The sequence below is a fragment of the Pungitius pungitius genome, chromosome 20 (genome assembly GCF_949316345.1).
Source record: "Pungitius pungitius chromosome 20, fPunPun2.1, whole genome shotgun sequence".
Lineage (NCBI taxonomy): Eukaryota > Metazoa > Chordata > Actinopteri > Perciformes > Gasterosteidae > Pungitius > Pungitius pungitius.
In genome coordinates, this window is record NC_084919.1 from 14,602,652 (window position 1) to 14,621,754 (window position 19,103).

Below are 19,103 nucleotides of genomic sequence, written 5' to 3' on the forward strand. Positions count from 1 at the left end.
ACTTTTAAAGTCCTTTTATTTTGTTCATTAACCCTGTGTCTGAGTCCTCCCTCCTTGCCCTCGCATTCCACCACGTGACAGATGGATGCTGTCCCTCCTAATCAGACCAGGCACTCCCCAAAACGTCTTCCAGTGATCAACGAAGCCCACATTATTTACTGGGCACCACCTCGACAACCAGCGGCGGAATGACGACATGCGGCTATACATGTCGTCATTAATCAAGTTTGGGAGGGGGCCAGAGAAAACTACGGTGTCCGACATTGTTTTAGCGTATGTACACACCGATTCCACGTTAACTTTTATGACTTGCGAGTGGCGTAACCGGGAGTCATTACCGCCGACATGTATTACAATCTTACTGTATTTACGTTTATCCTTAGCCAGCCGTTTAAGATAAGACTCAATGTCGCCCGCTCTGGCCCCGGGTATACAAGTTGACTATGGCCCCTGGTTTCGCTAACTTCACGTTCCTCAGAATGGAGCTACCTATCACCAGAGTTGGCTTCTCAGCGGGGGCTGTCGCTGAGTGGGGAGAAGTGGTTTGAAACGTGAAGAGGTTGGTGGTTAACCGTGTGCTTCAAACAGCCTAAAGCAGGGGTCTCAAACTCAAAATACTGGAGGCTGTATCTGGGTGAGGCTGGGCCGCATCAGGTATTCCACAAGAAAGAATTTGCAAAAAAATCCAAACTTCTCAAATGTCATTACTAACAGTTATTTAACTTCAATAGGTTCTTCTGAACATGAATAGAATATTTTGGGGGGCCACAACATATCGTCCAGAGTGCCGCAATTGGCCCGCGGGCCACGAGTTTGAGACCCCTGGCCTAAAGGAATCTCATTGACTGTCAGTGTCCTTATCATGAAAGCTGCTTGTTGTAAGCACTGAGGATATGTGTTCGACCACATCAGTCACAGTCAACACAAAGGTGGTGTTCATCTGTAAAAATGGACGTCAGAGAGAGAGAGTAGAGCAATAGAGCCAGACATGGTGCAACCAGGGTTTATTACTTTTAATCAATTCATCTAGCTACAAAATATGCACCACTTCACAGACTGACAGGACACAGAGAGGGAGTCTTAATAGTACATGCGCTGAGGACATCAATCTCACGGTTGTACCTTTTGTGTCGTCAGGTTTAGGTTTTAATCACCTAGTCTAACGAGTCAACAGTTTGGCGTTTTGCTGTGCATAGCTCTAAAGTACAGAAGCAACAAAAAACCCTTTCAAATGTATTTTTTTGTTTCATAGTATAGTTATTCAATCGTATCATTATTTATTACCAATAACAAACCACACAGGGAGATACAGGTACAATCTTCTTAAAAAAGTAAGGTCTCTCAGAAATATGCGTCTTTGCTTACATTGCAAATGGTTTTTTTCAGAGCATTCAAATGTTACAGTAAACAACCAGTCCCCATCGTTCAGCACATAATCAACATCTTCATCATTGAGCTGCATAATCATTTAGAAAACAGGTCATTGAGTTTTTGCAATACAACCCCGAGTCCTCCTGGGTTCTTTTGTATCCCCTTTTTCATTATTTTACAACAAGATGGTCACAGTCGGTAATATTTCAAGACAAAAAGAGTGGCACTATTGCAAACTTGCATGAGTATGGAACCATCAACTGTGTCCTAATACTGAGCATGCGTTCAGCCAATTTACTACTGCCATGTTATCCTTTTTTATATATATTTTTCAGACAGGTTTTATTTATAAGACTAAAAGCGACCATTTGTCATGCAGATAACACACAATACACATCACTTGGAATGCAATGTCTAATACAGCTACAGAGAGTCTAATGCACATTGTCTAAAAGGTAACTCAGGTTGATTGCAATGAAAGAAAATGTACCAACGTCTTTTTTTTACTGTAAGTGCTCTGTGCGATCCCATTGGTTGCTTAGTGAACCATCACTTTGTCCCCAGCCTCCTGCCTTTAGTCGCCACAACACCAAAATAAGAAGCCTGACAATCGCCTACATGGAATGACACAGTTCAACTAAGACCATACTGAGATACTGAAAATAAAAAAAGGATAAAAACAAACAGCCTGTATAGCATTCCTATTAAATACTTATCATCCAGAGCAGTGTGCTGTTTACATCACATATTTATATATGATATATGATATGATATATACGTATATATTGATAAGAGAATACAAATTTCACAGGTGAGCTATAGAGCCATCAGGTTAGTGCTATATACAACCTTTGGAAAGTATGATTTATGGAGAATAAGAAATCATCTTTTAGCGAGGACAATCATTTTGAAAAAGCTTGACGGACAACGTACAGAACAACATTTACAATGAGGGTGCGGGCCGATATGTGCATGTGCAAACCTAGAAGGTCAATACCATGATGAAAGCATGTTAGCGCCTGCTGATGTGCGGTGTGGGCCGCCGGCATGCTCCTGTTGACTAAGGGGGCGGGGCGTTTAGCCACTGCCCAGCATCTTTGTGGCGCGCTGGTTGGCCTCGTCGATCCTGGTCTTGTTGGAATCAGCCTGAGGTAAGAGGGGACAAGGAAGGAAGGGAACATTCATCATGGATGTTGTTACTGTAAATTGACAGGAACATTCACGCTGCCTTCACGTTGCATCCAACAACGACACAGGCAATTCAACCTTGACAATATGTCGCCATGGTGATGGAATGAAAATGTAATTCTTTTATAAAACTGTTCTAGCATTGCCTGTAGGTATGAGATGCTGCTTTGCTTTAAAATATATTTTTTTCTTATTGGGTTCCAAATTGCGATAGGAAAGTTAAAATATTCTAACTTGGGATAAAGATGGCGTTACGCCTGCTTGTATACTTCACCATCCCGTGGTCACCTTCTAAACGGACCTACCAACTGGCTCACCTGGCTGTGGTGGTAGTGGTGGACGGGTTACTGAGCTCAGAGACACCCTTATCAATCCACCTTCTAATCCAGAGCTACCACTGATGCTTTTCACTGCATATTACACTAAGTATCATAGGCTTTTCGTGAATGCATTTCAGTTTTAGAGTTACGAGTTAATACATTTTTCCAAAGTAACAAAGTAAAGATTACGTGTTAATTTATAAGATGTAGTATTAAGAAGAGAAACAAACTTTTCTTTGCGATTAATCTAGATTAATGGATTTTAAAAAAAGATTATCTTTTGTTAATAATCTATTGAGAGCTCTAGTTATGTTTGTAAATTTAATTACCTTCAGAAATGGCTTAAATAAAGCTGCATACTATTCATATGTGCCAAAAAATCTATGTAGCTTAATAATAAAATGATGTGTGACATCTATGTCTTGGTACCTTCTCCATAATCCTGTCGATCTGGCGGTTCTGGGTGTCGATCTCGTTGCCCATGTCCAGGGCCATATGGCGCAGGTTACCAATGATGCCGCCCACCTGCTCCAGGTTCTCGTCCATCTCATTTTCCCGGGCATCCTCCGTTACCCTGAACACATGAAAAAAAACTCAAACTCGCAAAAAAAAAAAAAAAAAGAACTGCATTGTGCCGTTTAGAAGCCTTGAGTTCTGCGAACTAGAAGTTGTAATTTTGACTATTTGCAACTTGTAAACGAAAGTGGCCATATTTGAGTATAGAGAAGTGACGTAGGCAGCCATATACGGCTCTGATAGACGCAGCAACCGGTCAATCACAGTAAGCCCCGCACTAAAGCATCTCCTGCTTTATGGTCTGTTTGACTCAACATTATATTTTACTAAATGAACATCATGATGTATTGAAGAAGACTTGAAACAAAAAATTGAGACCATAAACTCATGTTCTAAAAGTTTACTGAAGAAATATATCAAGAGAAAAGTAGAATAATTTTTCTATAGGACCAGAGGAGTCGCCCCCTGCTGGTCATTTGGGAGAATGCAGGTTTGAGATGGTTTCCATCTGTTTGCTTCTGTCTCTCTTCTTTGTGTAGATCCTTTTCATGTCCTACTAACAGAACATCTGCACCACGACCACATGGACGCCTGCATTCCTCACACTTTTTTGTCCACATCTGCATTTGTGTTCATCCCATTTCTTCATCTTCATCTCCGGAATAACACCGTGCGACTCTTACCGGCGGATGAAGCCTCCGCTGATGGCCATCTGTTCACGTTCGTCCACCACGCGGGCTGGCTGGCTGGCCACCACCCCATCCTGGTTGTTCCCCCAGGCCTTGCTGGCTCCGCTCTTCATCCTGGCCGCCGACAGCGAATGTGGAGCACAAGGAGGGACAGTTACTCAACAGTTTTGACCGAGCGACACAGAATTTAGCTCAACCAGGCCCCTGCTTGACACATCCACTAAGAGAGCCTAGCATTTGACACACAGCAGATAAATGTGTGGGGTGTGATCAGCTGATACAAAAGGTGGCTTCATGCATCTGGCCCAGGTATCTATGGTGGGGACTAAACTAAAGTCAAGCAAAGCATAGCAGGAACGGACTTATTGGAATTTGTAGCTATAGGATCATTCTGATACACACTAATAATTTGTGGAATTTTATATCTTGTATGTATATAACATGCTGGTTACATACAATCAGGCACACGGCTGTTTCGTATAATGTGAGCATGCATTTTGATCATCATACAGTTTGTTCCCTTTCACTCTTTCATTCTTTTTAAATCATCCTGCTGGATTTTCTTTCTGTGTGCTGATAACGACAGTTAAATGTCCCAGTGCGACAGAAAACAGAGAAGAGAGACACTTTTAGGCAACATACAACGAAGAGTGTACAGGACTGTCACACAGTTAGAAAGGACGACGAGTAATGTGGAGAACAAACTGCCAAACGTGAAGAGGAAACAAAATAAGAAAAACAACTAGAGGGAGTCATCAGAGATTAACACCACCCTTAATATTCCTAAACCCACCCGATAACCCATCCCGTGGCTTTGTTTTTAGCATTAAAGGCTCACTGCTGTTGTTCTGGGTCGAGAGTTGGACGTCAGGTGGCAGCAACGCAGACGAGTGAAGAGTGGGATCTCACGAGTAGAAAGTGTGTGACAATTTTGGCACAAAAGGAGTCAGGATAGAGGGGAAGGTAACAAATGGAAGTCTCTTTTTCTCCATTTACTTTAGTTATGTTTTTTTCATGTTTTCACTTCCAGAATGAATGAAAGGACAGCGAAAACTTTGGGTTACTTAACGTAACCTCGGTTCTTTGATAACAGAGTGAGGTGTTGGGAATCTATGGGAATCGTCTCGGCGTGACCAACTAAGGAAGCTCCAATGACCAGAGGTGTGGACTCGAGTCATGTGACTTGGACTCGAGTCAGACTCGAGTCATGAATTTGATGACTTCAGACTTGACAAAACGTACAAAGACTTGCAACTCGACTCGGACTTTAACATCGATGACTTGTGACTTCACTTGGACTCAAGCCTTTTGACTCGAGAAGACTTGCTACTTCCCATAAAAACTGGGGGAAAACATTTTCACACGGCCGCGCCGCTCTGTTTATCTGCATCTGTCAAAAAAATGTGCGCCACCTGTATGCAGAGAGCGCGCGCTGCCTGCACGACATCCAATCACTGCAGTCCATTTTACCGTATCAACGAGACAGCTCGTTCATGCTTACAAAAATCTGGATTTTTGAACCCGGATTCAGACTCCGATGGAAATCCTCACCAACATTATGTCAACGTCCGTTTTAAAGTACTATAACACAGTCACAGTCGATCCACCATTACCCTTCCCTTCGTAGTCTAGGTCTGTGAGGCAGCGCACCATCACCCAGGGTTCCCCGTCCCCACTATAATAAGAGGACTTGAAATGACTTGAAACTAAAATGGTAAGACTTTGGACTCGACTTGAGACTTGTCGGCTTTGACTTTTGACTCGACTTGGGACTTGCCTCATCTTTGACTCGACTTGACTCGGGACTCGAGGGCAACGACTTGAGACTTACTTGTGACTTGCATAACAATGACTTTGTCCCACCTCTGCCAATGACACCACGTCTGTCAGTGACAGACAGGTCAAACTATGCTGGGGCCCCGCCCCCTCATGTTACTACAGTCGACCGCCCCTCGCAAATGATTCTAGACCAATTTCTGTGTCAATGCAAGGAGGAATGTGTGGTGAAACACCCTACTCTGTTCAAAGAACCGAGGTTACGTTAGGTAACCCAAAGTTCTTTTTCTAACTTTGTTCGGTGTTTCACTATGGGATATATAGACCGCTCTCATATTGCATGCCGTTCCCAAAGCCAAAAATTGTTTAGCCCGGTAATGACCATCACAGGGACACTGGCGCGTTGGCTTCTAGCACAGCATGTGCTAAGGAAGGCCCTGAGACATCTAGCCCGTAAAACGTAAAAACGTAAAAAGTGTGAGGTATAGACCAGCATGCTGCCGCACAAATATCCAGCCATGGAACCCCCTTGAACAGGGCCCATGAAGTGGCCATACTCCTCGTGGAATGAGCCCTCAAACCCTGGGGTGGCTCAGAATCGCCCCAGGACACAAACAGCTGATCTGCTTTTCTGAAACCTGCCACCGGGACACTTGTACGCTGCCTCCACCACCTTAGGCACAAAAGCCGGGTTGGCCCGCATACAGACCCTAGTGAGCCCTGGAGAAAAGTAAGCAGGAAGGGCGAACGGATAAAGCCTGTAAGTCACTCACACGCTTTGCTGTGGTTAAAGCCAAGGGCAAGGCTGTCTTTAGTGAAATAAATTTAATCTCAGCTGCCTCCATCGGCTAAAACGGGTGTTGAGAGAGGGCCTCCAACACCACCAATAGATCCCACAGAGGAACCAGGGGCCTGGAGACGGGGAGCTTACGGCGAGCACCTTTCATTAAACGACAAACTAAAAGGTGTTGCCCCGCCGTCTTCTCACCAAAGCCCAAATGACAGGCTGAGATAGCTGCTAAATACTTTACTTTAATAGTAGAAAAAGCTTTGCCCTTGTCTCCAAATCTTTCAGAAAACATAGCAGGTAAACCACTGAACACTGGAAAGTAATGAATACGGCACCATTCCTCAAAAACCCACCATTTACCACTGTAAAGAGAGCGCGTGGAGGCGGCTCTTGCACTCTGAATGGTGTCAATGACCCGTTCAGGCAGGCCTGTTGCGTTGAAGTTCCACCTCTCACCGGCCAAACCCAGAGCGCTATTCGGTTTGGGTGAGGGTGGTAGATCTCCCCGCCAGCCTGGGACAGAAGGTCCCTGCGTATGGGCAGAGGCCACGGCTCATCCGCCAAGAACTGTATTATTTCCGCCACCCAATGTTTGGATGACCACCGCAGCGCTATCAGGATTAGCGTCAAGCCCTGTTCTCGTACCCTGTCTAGAGTCGGGAAGATCAGGCTGAGCTTGGGGAATGCATAGAGCAGCACGTTTGGCCACGAGTGGGCCAGCGCATCCCTCCCCAGTGGTGCGTTTGCGTCTGCCAGGGAGAAAAACAGTGGACATTGAGTGTTTTCCCGCGAGGCGAAGAGATCTACGTCTGCTTGGCCTTATTTCTGCCAGACTTCACTTGAGGGTGAAGAGCCCACTCTCCGTACAGAGGGTTCCCTCGGGACAGAAGATCTGCACCCCTGGAACGTGTGTGGCTCGAAAAGACAGGAGCTTGGTGCTGCTCCACAGGATTAGCTTTCAAGCCAACCTGTGTAACCAAGTGCCGCCTTGGCGGTTGATGTACGCCACGACGGTGGTGTTGTCTGTTTTTACCAGAATGTGGCGACAGTGAAGAAACATCAGACATGCACTGGGGGGTCTGGGTGGTTCGACAGGAAAAGTGGAGTCATCCTCCTCCTTTTCCATGTCGTCTACGTCAAGGAGGTCAGAGTTGGCAATGCCCGCTGCGTCCTCACCCCCAGGCTCTAGTTCGAGCAGTTCCTCGAAAAGTGGAGGCATTTCCAGGGACTCAGCATGTCCAGCATGTCTAGCTCTGTGCTGGTTGAGGCTTTTGGGGCAGTTCCAAACAGACACGGGTCCTACTTTGAGGAAGCCTTCTCTCCCGAATCTTCTCCGGCATTGGCGCACAGTGTAGACAGGACTGTGGGTCCGCCAGAGCCGCATGGGCGGGTTTAGCGCCCATGCAGGCTATGCACATCGGATGAGGGTCCCTGCCCGAGATGGACGCCCCGCATTACGCAGGGCACGGGCGGGATGCAGCCTCTTTGGCCTTCAGCTCTGACCGACATAGCAACTGAGAAGAGAGGGTAATACACATCAATTAGCCGAGCCTAGCGTTAGCTTAGCTTGACGGTAAATTGCTTCGGTAACCGGGGTTTTTTCCCGCTAACCGTAACACGTCGTGACACGTTAGCAAAACAACGGTTACTTGGCTCGACTAGCAAACTAATGCTAATGCATTAGCTCGAGATAATAGATAACACACAGTCACCGAAGGCACCGGTAATCAAATACCGAGCCGTCAGGAGAACAGTTCGCCTTGACGCGGACACTGCCTTAATACTGTGTCCACCAAAAACACTTCTATGAAGTAACTTACTCAGCAAATCCAGACTACAGCCAGGAACTCCGTTCGGCGGCGAGTCCTAATGGGTCGTCTGCGCACTGTTAAGCAGCAACCCAAGCTAGCCAAGATAAGCTGAAGGAGCTACAGTTCTTCAAAGGAAGAAAACGAGAATGATATACAAGGGGCGGTCGACTGTAGTAACATGAGGGGGCGGGGCCCCAGCACAGTTCGACCTGTCTGTCACTGACAGACATGGTGTTATTGGAGCTTCCCTAGTTGGTTACTATGATTCCCATAGTGAAACACAGAACGAAGTTAGAAAAATAATTTTAACAATTTTCCATAATTCTTCATAATTTTAATAAAACAAGTGTGTCCAAATCTTTGACTGGTACTGTATCAGGAACGGCCTTGACTCACCCTTTATTAATAGTGATACGCACCACGGTGATGAACACGTACGCTACCTGCTCATAGTAGTGTGGACTACTCCTTTCCTTTCCTCCCGCATCACTTTCCCTCCATTTGGAATCCAGTTTGGACTCCTTTGCAGTTTGCTTCCCTGCAGTCTCATAATGGCTCTGATGCGCTGCTCTAATCTGCTTTGATGTGATTGAACTGAAATAATCTGATTAGATCACATGGGCATTGCGCCTCCTGTGAGCTCATTCTATGTAATTCGTTCCACAAACTACTATCCTGCTATTGAAATCCACTTACAGTGGCACACAGGAAGTCTGACTCCAAAAGACATGAAGTACCAGAAAAACACGAGTCAGTTAATTTGACGGCTGTCTATCGCGAGTGGGGAAAGAAATCCAAACGAAATCGGTCTGTTTTCCCGTCTTTCTTCGCTCAGTTTGACCCAACCTCCCCGCAGGAGTAATTAATTACTAGAAATTACTAGAAATTAATCGCATTTTAATTGCATAAATATTTGACCTGAGAACAGTGAGAAGTAATTTTTTATTTTTTTATTTTTGTTCAAACAATTCCAGCAGACAAGTGTAGAAATAGCATATTTAGAAATATAGTACTTTCAGAAATTCAGGTAGCCTTTAGGTAAGTAGACCTTCTGTAAACTAGGTTTTTTTTAAGTAGACCAATACTTTCAAGTACATTCAGAACATTGGTTATTTTTTCAGACGTGGACTTAGTTACCCTGGTCCTTAAACCAGTCATCTGGTGCAGCATGGGTTGGGTGTGGGTCCTTGTACTCGGGTCGGGCTAACGTCCACGCTAGCTGCTAATTGTTTTGCGTTGAGGTGATACTTGAGGCTTGATGTGAATTCCTTGTTGCATAGCTTGCACACAAACATGCTCTTATCGACGCTTCCATCCGTGTGTTTATTATAATAAAATTTCCCATTCACGGGGCCAACCGGCACGGTCTCGTCAGCTTCTTCGTTCATGTTCACTGTGGTTTGTTGTTATCTGAAGTCATGAACGCTAGTTGGTGCTCCAGTATAATCGGTCCTCCGAAACTCATCCAGTGAGAAAAGTTCCGCGGTGCAAAGAATAAGTGTAAAAATGCGTAAAGAATGTTTAATGTGTTATTTTTTGTGTAATTAATTAATCTTAATTCACATTGTAATTAATTAATCGTAATTAACGTGCTAAAGTCCCGGCCCTAGTTTAAATGTTTTCTTTCAAGACTTGAATTATCTCTAATGGTGCGTTTCCACCGAGCGGTACGGTACGGTACGGGTTGGGTCGGTACCCTTTTATTTGTGTCTCCACTGAGAAAAGTACCAAAGATCCGCACCGTAGCGTACCACTTTTTGGGTACCCTTCCGTTGGGGTACCTGGCACAGTTGTTTGGTACTAAAGGGTGGAGCTAGACTCACTGCAGAACGTTGATTGGTTGAAAGAGTGTCGTCATTTGCGCGTGCCGCAAGGGGAAAGACAACACACGAAGGAACATCGTCGCAACAATGTCGCCGCGCAGCATTTACTTTAACAGCCACATATCGAAACGCAAGAACAGGATCGGCTGTATGTCCTCCATTGTTGTTTGCGGTTAGCTTTCAGTTTTCGCGCGATCGAATGACGTCAATCTACTTTCCGTCCAATACCACGCCTATCAAGTAAGGGTACTGTTGGCGGTGGAAACGCTCGCCAAATCATGGTTAACAGACCCGACCCGTACCGACCCGACCCGTACCGCACCGTACTGCTCGGTGGAAACGCGCCATTAGTCCCACCAATTAGATCTCTCTGCTATGTATTGCTTTGCGTATTTGCTAGAGAAAGGCCCAGGGTTAGGGTTCCCTAACATCACCCTCATTGTTGTCATCAGCATCCTCGTGTGTGGTGCTGCTGGTATGAGTGGCATCGTCATGCATGCATGGGCATTCAAAAGGGTCATGCTTGCCACTCATTCCATGTCATTGGCACTTGGCAGTTCAAACTGGTGGTTGGCAGAGAGGGGGGGGGGGTCATGCCAACCGCAAGAAGAGTCAAACAGTCCCAGAACAGGCTGACCGAAGGCATTTTGGGACCGAGATCACCGGAGCTCCAGCTGGATTCAACACATCATGATCTTAGCGCAAAGATGCTTCGGCAGCCTTTGCTCTGCAGTTGAGAAAGCTGACAGCCACAGCAAAACCCTTAGTAGTCTGCATTTATATTAAAACAAAACCACTCCTCTTCAGCAAGGAAGTAGTGGCTTCATACGCATGTAAATATAAGTTATATAAGGTGTTTGGAGAAGTACAAGCTTAGAGGACTGGATGCTCTGAGAAGGGCCTTTGGTCAAAGTGTTTAAAGAGAGGCGTTGAGTGGAGAAAAGCTTATGTGGAGGACTGGACGTTTTGGGCTTGGCTTTATGGCTTTATGGGATCCTGCTCAACTAGTAGTAGGTGGAGGGGGGGGGCTATACACATGCTTCTTATCACAGGCCAATTGTGGAGATATGAATTCTGGGATAATTTCTGGAGGGCGGTCTAGAGCCTGTATGCCATAAGAACACAAAGGCATGTGCCCATGTTATCAGTATGAGTCTGCAGATTGTGGATTAGCATTAAAGCCAAACTCAAATTCCTTCACATTTGGGCTCACTGTATACATCCTTTGTCTTTGTCATCACAAATTGTCCAGGGGGCGTAAGTTTACAGCCGTTGTCCAAAAATATGTCCAAAATAGCCTTTTTTGAAAAAAAAAGTCTATCAACTTATAGTGAAAAAGTTTGAATTTGACTTTAAGTATGCCATGTCTTGTCTGTGTACGTTGGGGAGAAGGCACATCCTGGCTTTCTGCGCATGTGAAAGGGGGCGGAGTTGGGATTCATTTGAAAAGGAGCAGAGCGGACTACTGTCTGATGGCGGTCGTGATGTCCCTTCTACCTCGATCATATTTTGACTGTTGCTGATATTGACTCTCCTTTCTGAATGGCAGGCAGGCAGGCAGGCAGGCAGGCAGCACCTACTTGTTACATGGACAGGAGCAAAGACCACAGAATTTCCCTAGATCGTTCAAATTCTTTTCTGCATCCTTCATGTCCTTATTGATTTGGTCCATTCCCTCCTCGATGCGCTCCAGTTGCTCTGATTAAACACAAGTAATTTATCCCCCACAGAACGAAGCACGAGAAGAGAGAGGAGGAGGAAGGAAGGAAGATGAGAGGAAGAGAGGAGAAAAGGAGAGAAGACAACAACTTCAGACACTCACTGTGACGAATGAAAGTTAAACTTTAAAAAAAGGAAAAACTGGACGCCACCACATATGTAAGAACCTTTGGGGCACATTGTCAGTACCTACTTGTTACACGGACATATGAAAAGCCCACAGCATTTCCCTAAATCTTTTAAATTTTTCTCGGCTTCCTTCATGTCTTGGTTGATATGGTTCATGCCATCTTCAACACGATCGAGTTGCTCTGGTCAGGACAAAGGGATGACAGTAGTGGAATGAATTTCATTGGCTGATTGACAGAAAAATGAGTTAGGATGAGCAGTAACTGTCATACCCTAGTATGTATGTGCATGTGTCGGGGTCTGCCATTAAGTTGTTTTTTATTGTGTGCACCAATTTGGGGGGATTAAATTAGGTTTACAGGCACTTCAGGAACTTGTTGGCAAGAAGAAATTGTATTAAAAAAGGCACAAAAATAAAGTAATGTCAGTAGATTTCAACATTAATTGGTAGAAGAATAGTCCAACATTTTTGGAAAGTACACTCAGGCAGGCAAGTAGGTGTTACATGAGTAGATTGATACAACTACAACCGTCTCGTGGCTCGAGCTTCACATTCAGTGAATTCAATTATCAATCCTTTGGTCTCAGAGCAAATAAACCCCATTTAAAATGTGTCAAACTAATCCAGGAATTGCTCCTCAGGACACTTTACGTGTTGACGTGAGGTAGCACGAGAGTAAGAGATCGCTCAGTTCAAATCTGTTGAAGTGTGTAGAGAGCCAATTTTTAACACTTTTATCAGACTAAAGCAAAGAAATGTCCCTTGACAGCTGTTTAGAGCAACCCTTTATCCAAAATCTGAAGAATTTCATATCACAACAGTGTTCCTGCCTCCTGCCGTGGCCCTGCTGACACGTGCTGCTGCTATCATCATCATCATAACTATTTAAATATTAATAATATTACTATTACTGTCATTATGAACCAGCATTACCCTTTGCTTAAGTCCTTGTGTTTCCCTCCCCACAGAAGATTCTGTGGATGGTGGTTCTACTTGATGGTGGTTTTACCTAATTGTGTTTTATCTGATGGTGGTTTTACCTGATTGTGGTTCAATTTGATGGTGGTTTTACCCGATGGTGGTTCTACTTGATGGTGTTTCTATTTGATGGTGGTTCTATGTGATGGTGGTTCTATGTGATGGTGGTTCTACTTGATGGTGTTTCTATTTGATGGTGGTTCTATGTGATGGTGGTTCTATGTGATGGTGGTTCTACTTGATGGTAGTTCTATTTGATGGTGGTTCTATGTGAAGGTGGTTCTATTTGATAGTGGTTCTACTTGATGGTGGTTCTATGTGATGGTGGTTCTATTTGATGGCGGTTCTATGTGATGGTGGTTCTACTTGATGGCGGTTCTATGTGATGGTGGTTCTATGTGATGGTGGTTCTATTTGATAGTGGTTCTACTTGATGGTGGTTCTATGTGATGGTGGTTCTATTTGATAGTGGTTCTATGTGAAGGTGGTTCTATTTGATAGTGGTTCTATGTGATGGTGGTTCTATTTGATGGCGGTTCTATGTGATGGTGGTTCTACTTGATGGTGGTTCTATGTGATGGTGGTTCTATGTGATGGTGGTTCTACCTGATTGTGTTTCTACCTGATGGTGGTTATATATGGTTATACTCTCATTATTTGTATCATCTCTGTTGTAGGAATTGAATGTATTTTACATCTTTACATTGTGGATCCTCCTCTGATGTTATCACTAAGGTTTCTTCCTTAGTGAGAAACTTCCTGGGGAGTTTTTCCTGTGCCGATGTGAGGGTTTCAGGGCAGAGGATGTCACATGTGTACAGACTGTAAAGCCTGAGTAATATGTAATTTGCGATTTTGGGCTATATGAATTGAATTGAATAAAGCCTTACTAATGTAATCCAACATCTATTAATATAAATGTTAATATATGTATATTTGTATATGTTCTATATGATCTATTATTATATATTGAGAGGTTTCTAAACATTCATTCAATTTATTTTATTTTATTCACCTAAAAGGTTACATTTTTCTGCCTCAGTGGAGTGGCTGTGTGGATTTGTCTTTTTGTTGAAGGTGTAACTTTTTCTACGAGGATCGGAGGCCTTTGGTCAGGCTGATGTGCTGGAATGAGACTTTTCCAAAGAGGAAACTCGACTGAATCCTGTTTGTGATCAAAGGAAATGTGGTGCAAGCAGAGTGAAAAAGGGTGAAGCACACTTAAATATGGAGCAAATTCAAAAAGTGATATATCGATTTTTTTAGATATGTAAACCCCCTGGTTGCAATGTATTTATATAAATATAATAACAGAGCTTCTTCTGCTCTCTCTGACAGGATTGGTGAATCGGCCAATGGGAGGAGAGTCGTCCTCTGAAAGGTTCTGTCTTGGACTGTAAGTGGCTTATTAACGAACGGCATGTAACCAGGGGTTGTACAAAGCAGGGAATGTGTTGATAGTGATTGGATGATTTGTCGTTACCAGTTAAATTGATCGTTTGCTTTTACACGTCTGGACTGTCACAAAAGCTGTTCTCACACCTGTTTGAACTATTTGGCGGCAGATTGGCCAAAATGTAAACATTCAACAACTGATCTTTGAGCAGAACCGGAGCGCCGATATGTTGAACAGCCTTCAACACGTGCTTTTTTACTACAGGACAACAACATCATTCTTTTGAGAAGACATTCTGTAGATTTTTACCCTTTAAGTGTTATAGTAAACAGTTTCACTCTTGTGTCAGAATATATCAAATTTCCAGTCACACATATGTATTTGTGGACAAAAAACAATGTGTTTAAAATCTTTTAATGGGCGAGACCTTCTTAATAGCGAGAAAAAGAAGCAAGTGAATGCAGCCGAGCTAAAGGTTCACGAGTTTGTACTTTTGGGATTGTACTTCTGGTTGGATGGATAACAGGTCAACGACCAGGATTAAACGTTGCTGTGAGCCTTTAATACAGTGTGCAGATCTTCCTTCTGTCTTTGTACATTCCCACTAAGGCGTAATAAGACGCTCGGGCGAAATGTCAATTACCTGTTGGCAGTGGGTTCAAGTTACAATAGGTGTGACACACTGATCATTTTAAGGTCCAAATAGTTTTCTCCTCAGAGGATCAGAAGAGGATTTAAACTCAAACAGATCCAAGAACAGCCCAGGAGTCAACGCTGTGCATATTAGGGTTGGACGTGTTTTAAGATAAGAATTCCTGCAGCTGCTTTTGTTCGCTGGTGAAAATGATAGAACGGTGCTGACAAACCAAGAGCAGTAAGGCATACCAAAACAAAAAAAATAATGTTAGCCAAGGAAACAAAGGAAGCTGAAAGAAATTTTCTAAAAGTTAAACCCCTTTTGAGCAAACAAATAAACCATGCATTAAATCAGAGAACGTCCCTCTAATGAAATCAGGAAAACTTGAATTAATTTAGAAATGCATTTAAATGAAAGCAAGCCAGTGCATCCCAAACAGTTAATCCACTCACAAGTGTTTTGATAAATTCAACAATACTGTCTGCAAAGGCTCATATGTGAATGGTTTATTACATACAGATGCATTGGTTAGATGTGGACAGCTCTGTACCCTCTCCTCTTGTGCACACTTACCTCCCTGCTCGTCCAGCATGACCAACGTCCTGATGCCGGCGTCTTTGCTCTATTCCGACAGACAGCCAGGCGCAAAGGGAGGACAAACACAGTCAGACACAAGTCAGCGGACAAATGACTTGCCAAAAGCAATTTACTCGTTCCCCACATTTTCACCAGAAACAATAGTATTTACGACACGTTGTCACTATTGTGCATTCTGTGTAATTAGATTCTTCTAAGGCAACAAAACAAAGCGCGCAAAATTTGCGTCAAATGGGCAACTGCAGCAGATGTGAAAGTTGAATGTTTAGTGTGAACAGTGTGAAATGTTTAATCCTCTCGTCATTTGTCTCCAGCGTTCACATCTTGCTCTGAATTCCTGGCCCACTGTGAGCCATCCATCCATCAGCTGAGCCTGCATGGGTGCGACAGTGAGGCTGTTAGTCTTTTCGTGCAGCTAAAAAGAGTCGAGGAGGCGCAGGACATCCACACCCGCTTTGAACCCCTCTGTGCTTCATATATTTGCTGAGATGTGCCACCTGGTAGGACCTGATAGGCATAAATAAGATTATTGTGAGTCAGTGTGCACACAAGCAGGTATCCTCCCCCAGCTGCAGCCTCAGCAGTTTGGGATTGATGTTTGAGAGCAATGAGCAAACTGCAGTATGAAGGATTCTGTAATTCAGCAAGCTTCAAGAGAAGTCCCAACGTGGTCAAAAGATGTCTGCACACAAGTAGAGACGTGCACATGTTCTTTGCTGTGTGGCAAAATTAACAATTTGTAGTTAGTCCAAAACTCCATCTGGGAGGATTGTGTATTCAGAAACTACTTTTCCTTTATGATACCAATCAAATCCTTCTTCTTTTTCTTTGTGTCTTTCCAATCCATCATCTCCTCAGTCGAAGGCAGCGCCACACCCCGAGTGATTCCGGCCTGTGGAGCAGCGCCCTGCTGCCTGCAGCACAGCGAGACGCGTCCAAGGATGATCCATGTGACCTTGACATCTGCACTGAGGGCCTGTCAGACGCCACAGCTGTCCACTCCGTTCCCCTTTCTCCTCGGCTTTCAATTTCAGTCAATCACAGCGTTATATATATTCACCGATGTAACATCTGCTTCATTCAGTTCTGCGGCGTCTTCCTCCTCCACGTAGAAAGTTCCCTCATACAAATGTGCTTTTATTTTGAATGTATTCATTGTCTGCTTTTGGCCCAGGTTTGGTTTAATAGAATTGATATCTCAATGCTTTGAAGCAATTAATGAAATCGCATATACATTATACTTCATAATTGTGTTGACATTATCCTATCTAAATCAAGTTTTACTATAAATCAAAATTAATCATTTAAACTGGATATTGATGCAAATACAATATCGATAGATAGATCTGATACTATTACTATTACTACTATTGCAGCCATTGATGGTCTTGCTCGGGACGTTTTTCACGTGTAACTGACTTTTATCAGGTTAAAAAGTGTACATTTTCCACGTGATTTTTCATGTGTAATTCCTCATGCCCGTGATATTCACGGTTATCTGAGGTAAAAGAAAAAGCGATGGGGAGTTCAGATAAGAATACTTAAGGTAGGATGTATTTAGGTACCTGGCAGCAAAGCGGTTCTAGAGCAGTGATTCTCAACTGGCGGGCCTTTGCATGGGAAAATAAAAATTGGAATAAAAAAATCACAAAAAATTCATCCTGTGATTTTGTTTTGTTTTTTTTGCTGGCTTGTCGTCCATGTTTTCAGCAGTGTGTGCCAGATTGGGTCAAACCATTCTGATATGGGGGACACATTGGGTTTTAGGATAATTAAACATCCTGAATATAAAATTCAGCTTATGAACTTGATTTTGAATAAATTTGAGATGTTGAGAATTTTCCTCGATTTGGGTCGCGGCTTGTCATTAAGGGGTGATGGTGGGTCCCGGAGCCAGACCAGTTGAGAACCACTGCTCTAGAGAAAGTTTGCATTTAGGGAAATGGGATCAATCTTGTTCTTTCCGAAAATTGGATAAAACGGTCAACTTATGTGATCAAACCACTTTGTCCAGTAAAGTGACTTTTCCAGATTTATTTCCTGTCCTTCTGTTCAACCCCGCTCCAAGACTAAATTACGTCTCATTCCTGCAAATTTATCACATTTTCCTGTTGTCGTGGAGACAAGTTGACGTCTTTCGGATTTACTGTAGAGCAACCATGTATCTAAAGATAACAGGCGACTGTCCATCTGTCGCCTGAATCTATTGTTTTATTTACTGCTTGGTTTCCAAATGGCAAAACGGCAGTAACAGAAAGACAGTATCAAACGAAATGGCCTTCAAACTATGGACACCGAAGCGAATGATGCTTTGTCCAAAATGTGCGATGGTCACGTTTGATCAAAGAAGATAGTTGTATTAATTGTCTTACCTCTTCCACCAGCTGCAGCATACGGCGAGTGCTCTCCAGCGACTGAGGAGGAATAAAAGACACTTCAAAGACGTGACAAGATTCAAACTGCAGACGGGATGCAGTCCGTTTGACATCCGGAAGGTGAATCGGGGGGGGGGAAATAAATCACTCTTGTCTAAAGTACGTTGATTGTATTCATGTTGATTGATAAACATTAGCATAATTAGCGGGACATTTATCGACATTAACTCCCAGAGACGCCCCGTGATGGAGGCTGAGAGGTTCTGAGAGGTTTACTCTCATGCTGTCAATCAACTGGACGCTGAGAGAGAAGGAGATGCTTGGTAGCCACAGTGCTTCCCTACAGCTACAGCTGCAAGGGGTGGGACCAATGTGCTGTGGGCCAATTCTCAGATGAATTCCTTCACATGTACACACAGACACAATTTAACTCATTCAAGGACACACACACAAAAACACACTCAAGAGGCTATCAAGTGTTAGGTAAAGATGCAAAATGTAGGTCAGATGTAGGTATACTCTACAAGCACCTGCACACACACACATGGTTCCTACACAATGTGAGGATGCAGTTAAAGTTAAGAGTTTTGTTTGAATTTTTTTATTTGAAAAAATAAAAAATACATTTGAATAAATCATCCTTCACATCATGGTCATATTTTAGGATGTGCCATCTCAGAGTGTGCGTAGATGTGCCACTCTCACCTCGTCGGCCAGCTGGTCAGCGCGTTGCTGCATGTCTGACAGCTCATTGCGCATGTCCGCATCTTCTGCCATGGCTGCTGGATGAGGGGGTGGAGGAGATCTCCAACGGGGAAGAGAAGATCCTAGTGGGAGTTAGGGAGGGCTGGAGACAAAACACAAGGGAAGAAAGGTGAGGCACAAACAGGTCTTTGGAGAACTTGGGTCATTTGACGATTGAGGAAATATGGTTTGGTAATGATGGGAATCATGGTCTCCATTCTGAAGAGAAATACTTCAAACACT

The 19,103-nt window shown here is 43.7% G+C and overlaps 1 protein-coding gene across 2 annotated transcripts in view; it reads right to left on the reverse strand.

The window, feature by feature from the left end:
* Positions 1-987: 987 nt before the first annotated feature.
* snap25a (synaptosome associated protein 25a) overlaps positions 988-19,103 on the reverse strand; it is a 31,552-nt gene continuing 13,436 nt past the window's right edge. Inside the window, exons 2-8 of one of the 2 annotated variants that reach the window (XM_037448997.2) lie at positions 18,822-18,963; positions 18,114-18,155; positions 15,718-15,766; positions 12,197-12,314; positions 4,079-4,198; positions 3,309-3,453; positions 988-2,517 (exon numbers count right to left, since the gene is read on the reverse strand). In XM_037448997.2, coding sequence (XP_037304894.1) covers positions 2,449-2,517; positions 3,309-3,453; positions 4,079-4,198; positions 12,197-12,314; positions 15,718-15,766; positions 18,114-18,155; positions 18,822-18,893 — 615 coding nt within the window. In that variant the 5' untranslated portion in view covers positions 18,894-18,963 and the 3' untranslated portion in view covers positions 988-2,448. Of the gene's footprint in view, positions 2,518-3,308; positions 3,454-4,078; positions 4,199-11,864; positions 11,983-12,196; positions 12,315-15,717; positions 15,767-18,113; positions 18,156-18,821; positions 18,964-19,103 lie in introns of both variants that reach the window. The other variant, XM_037448995.2, reaches the window with a different exon arrangement.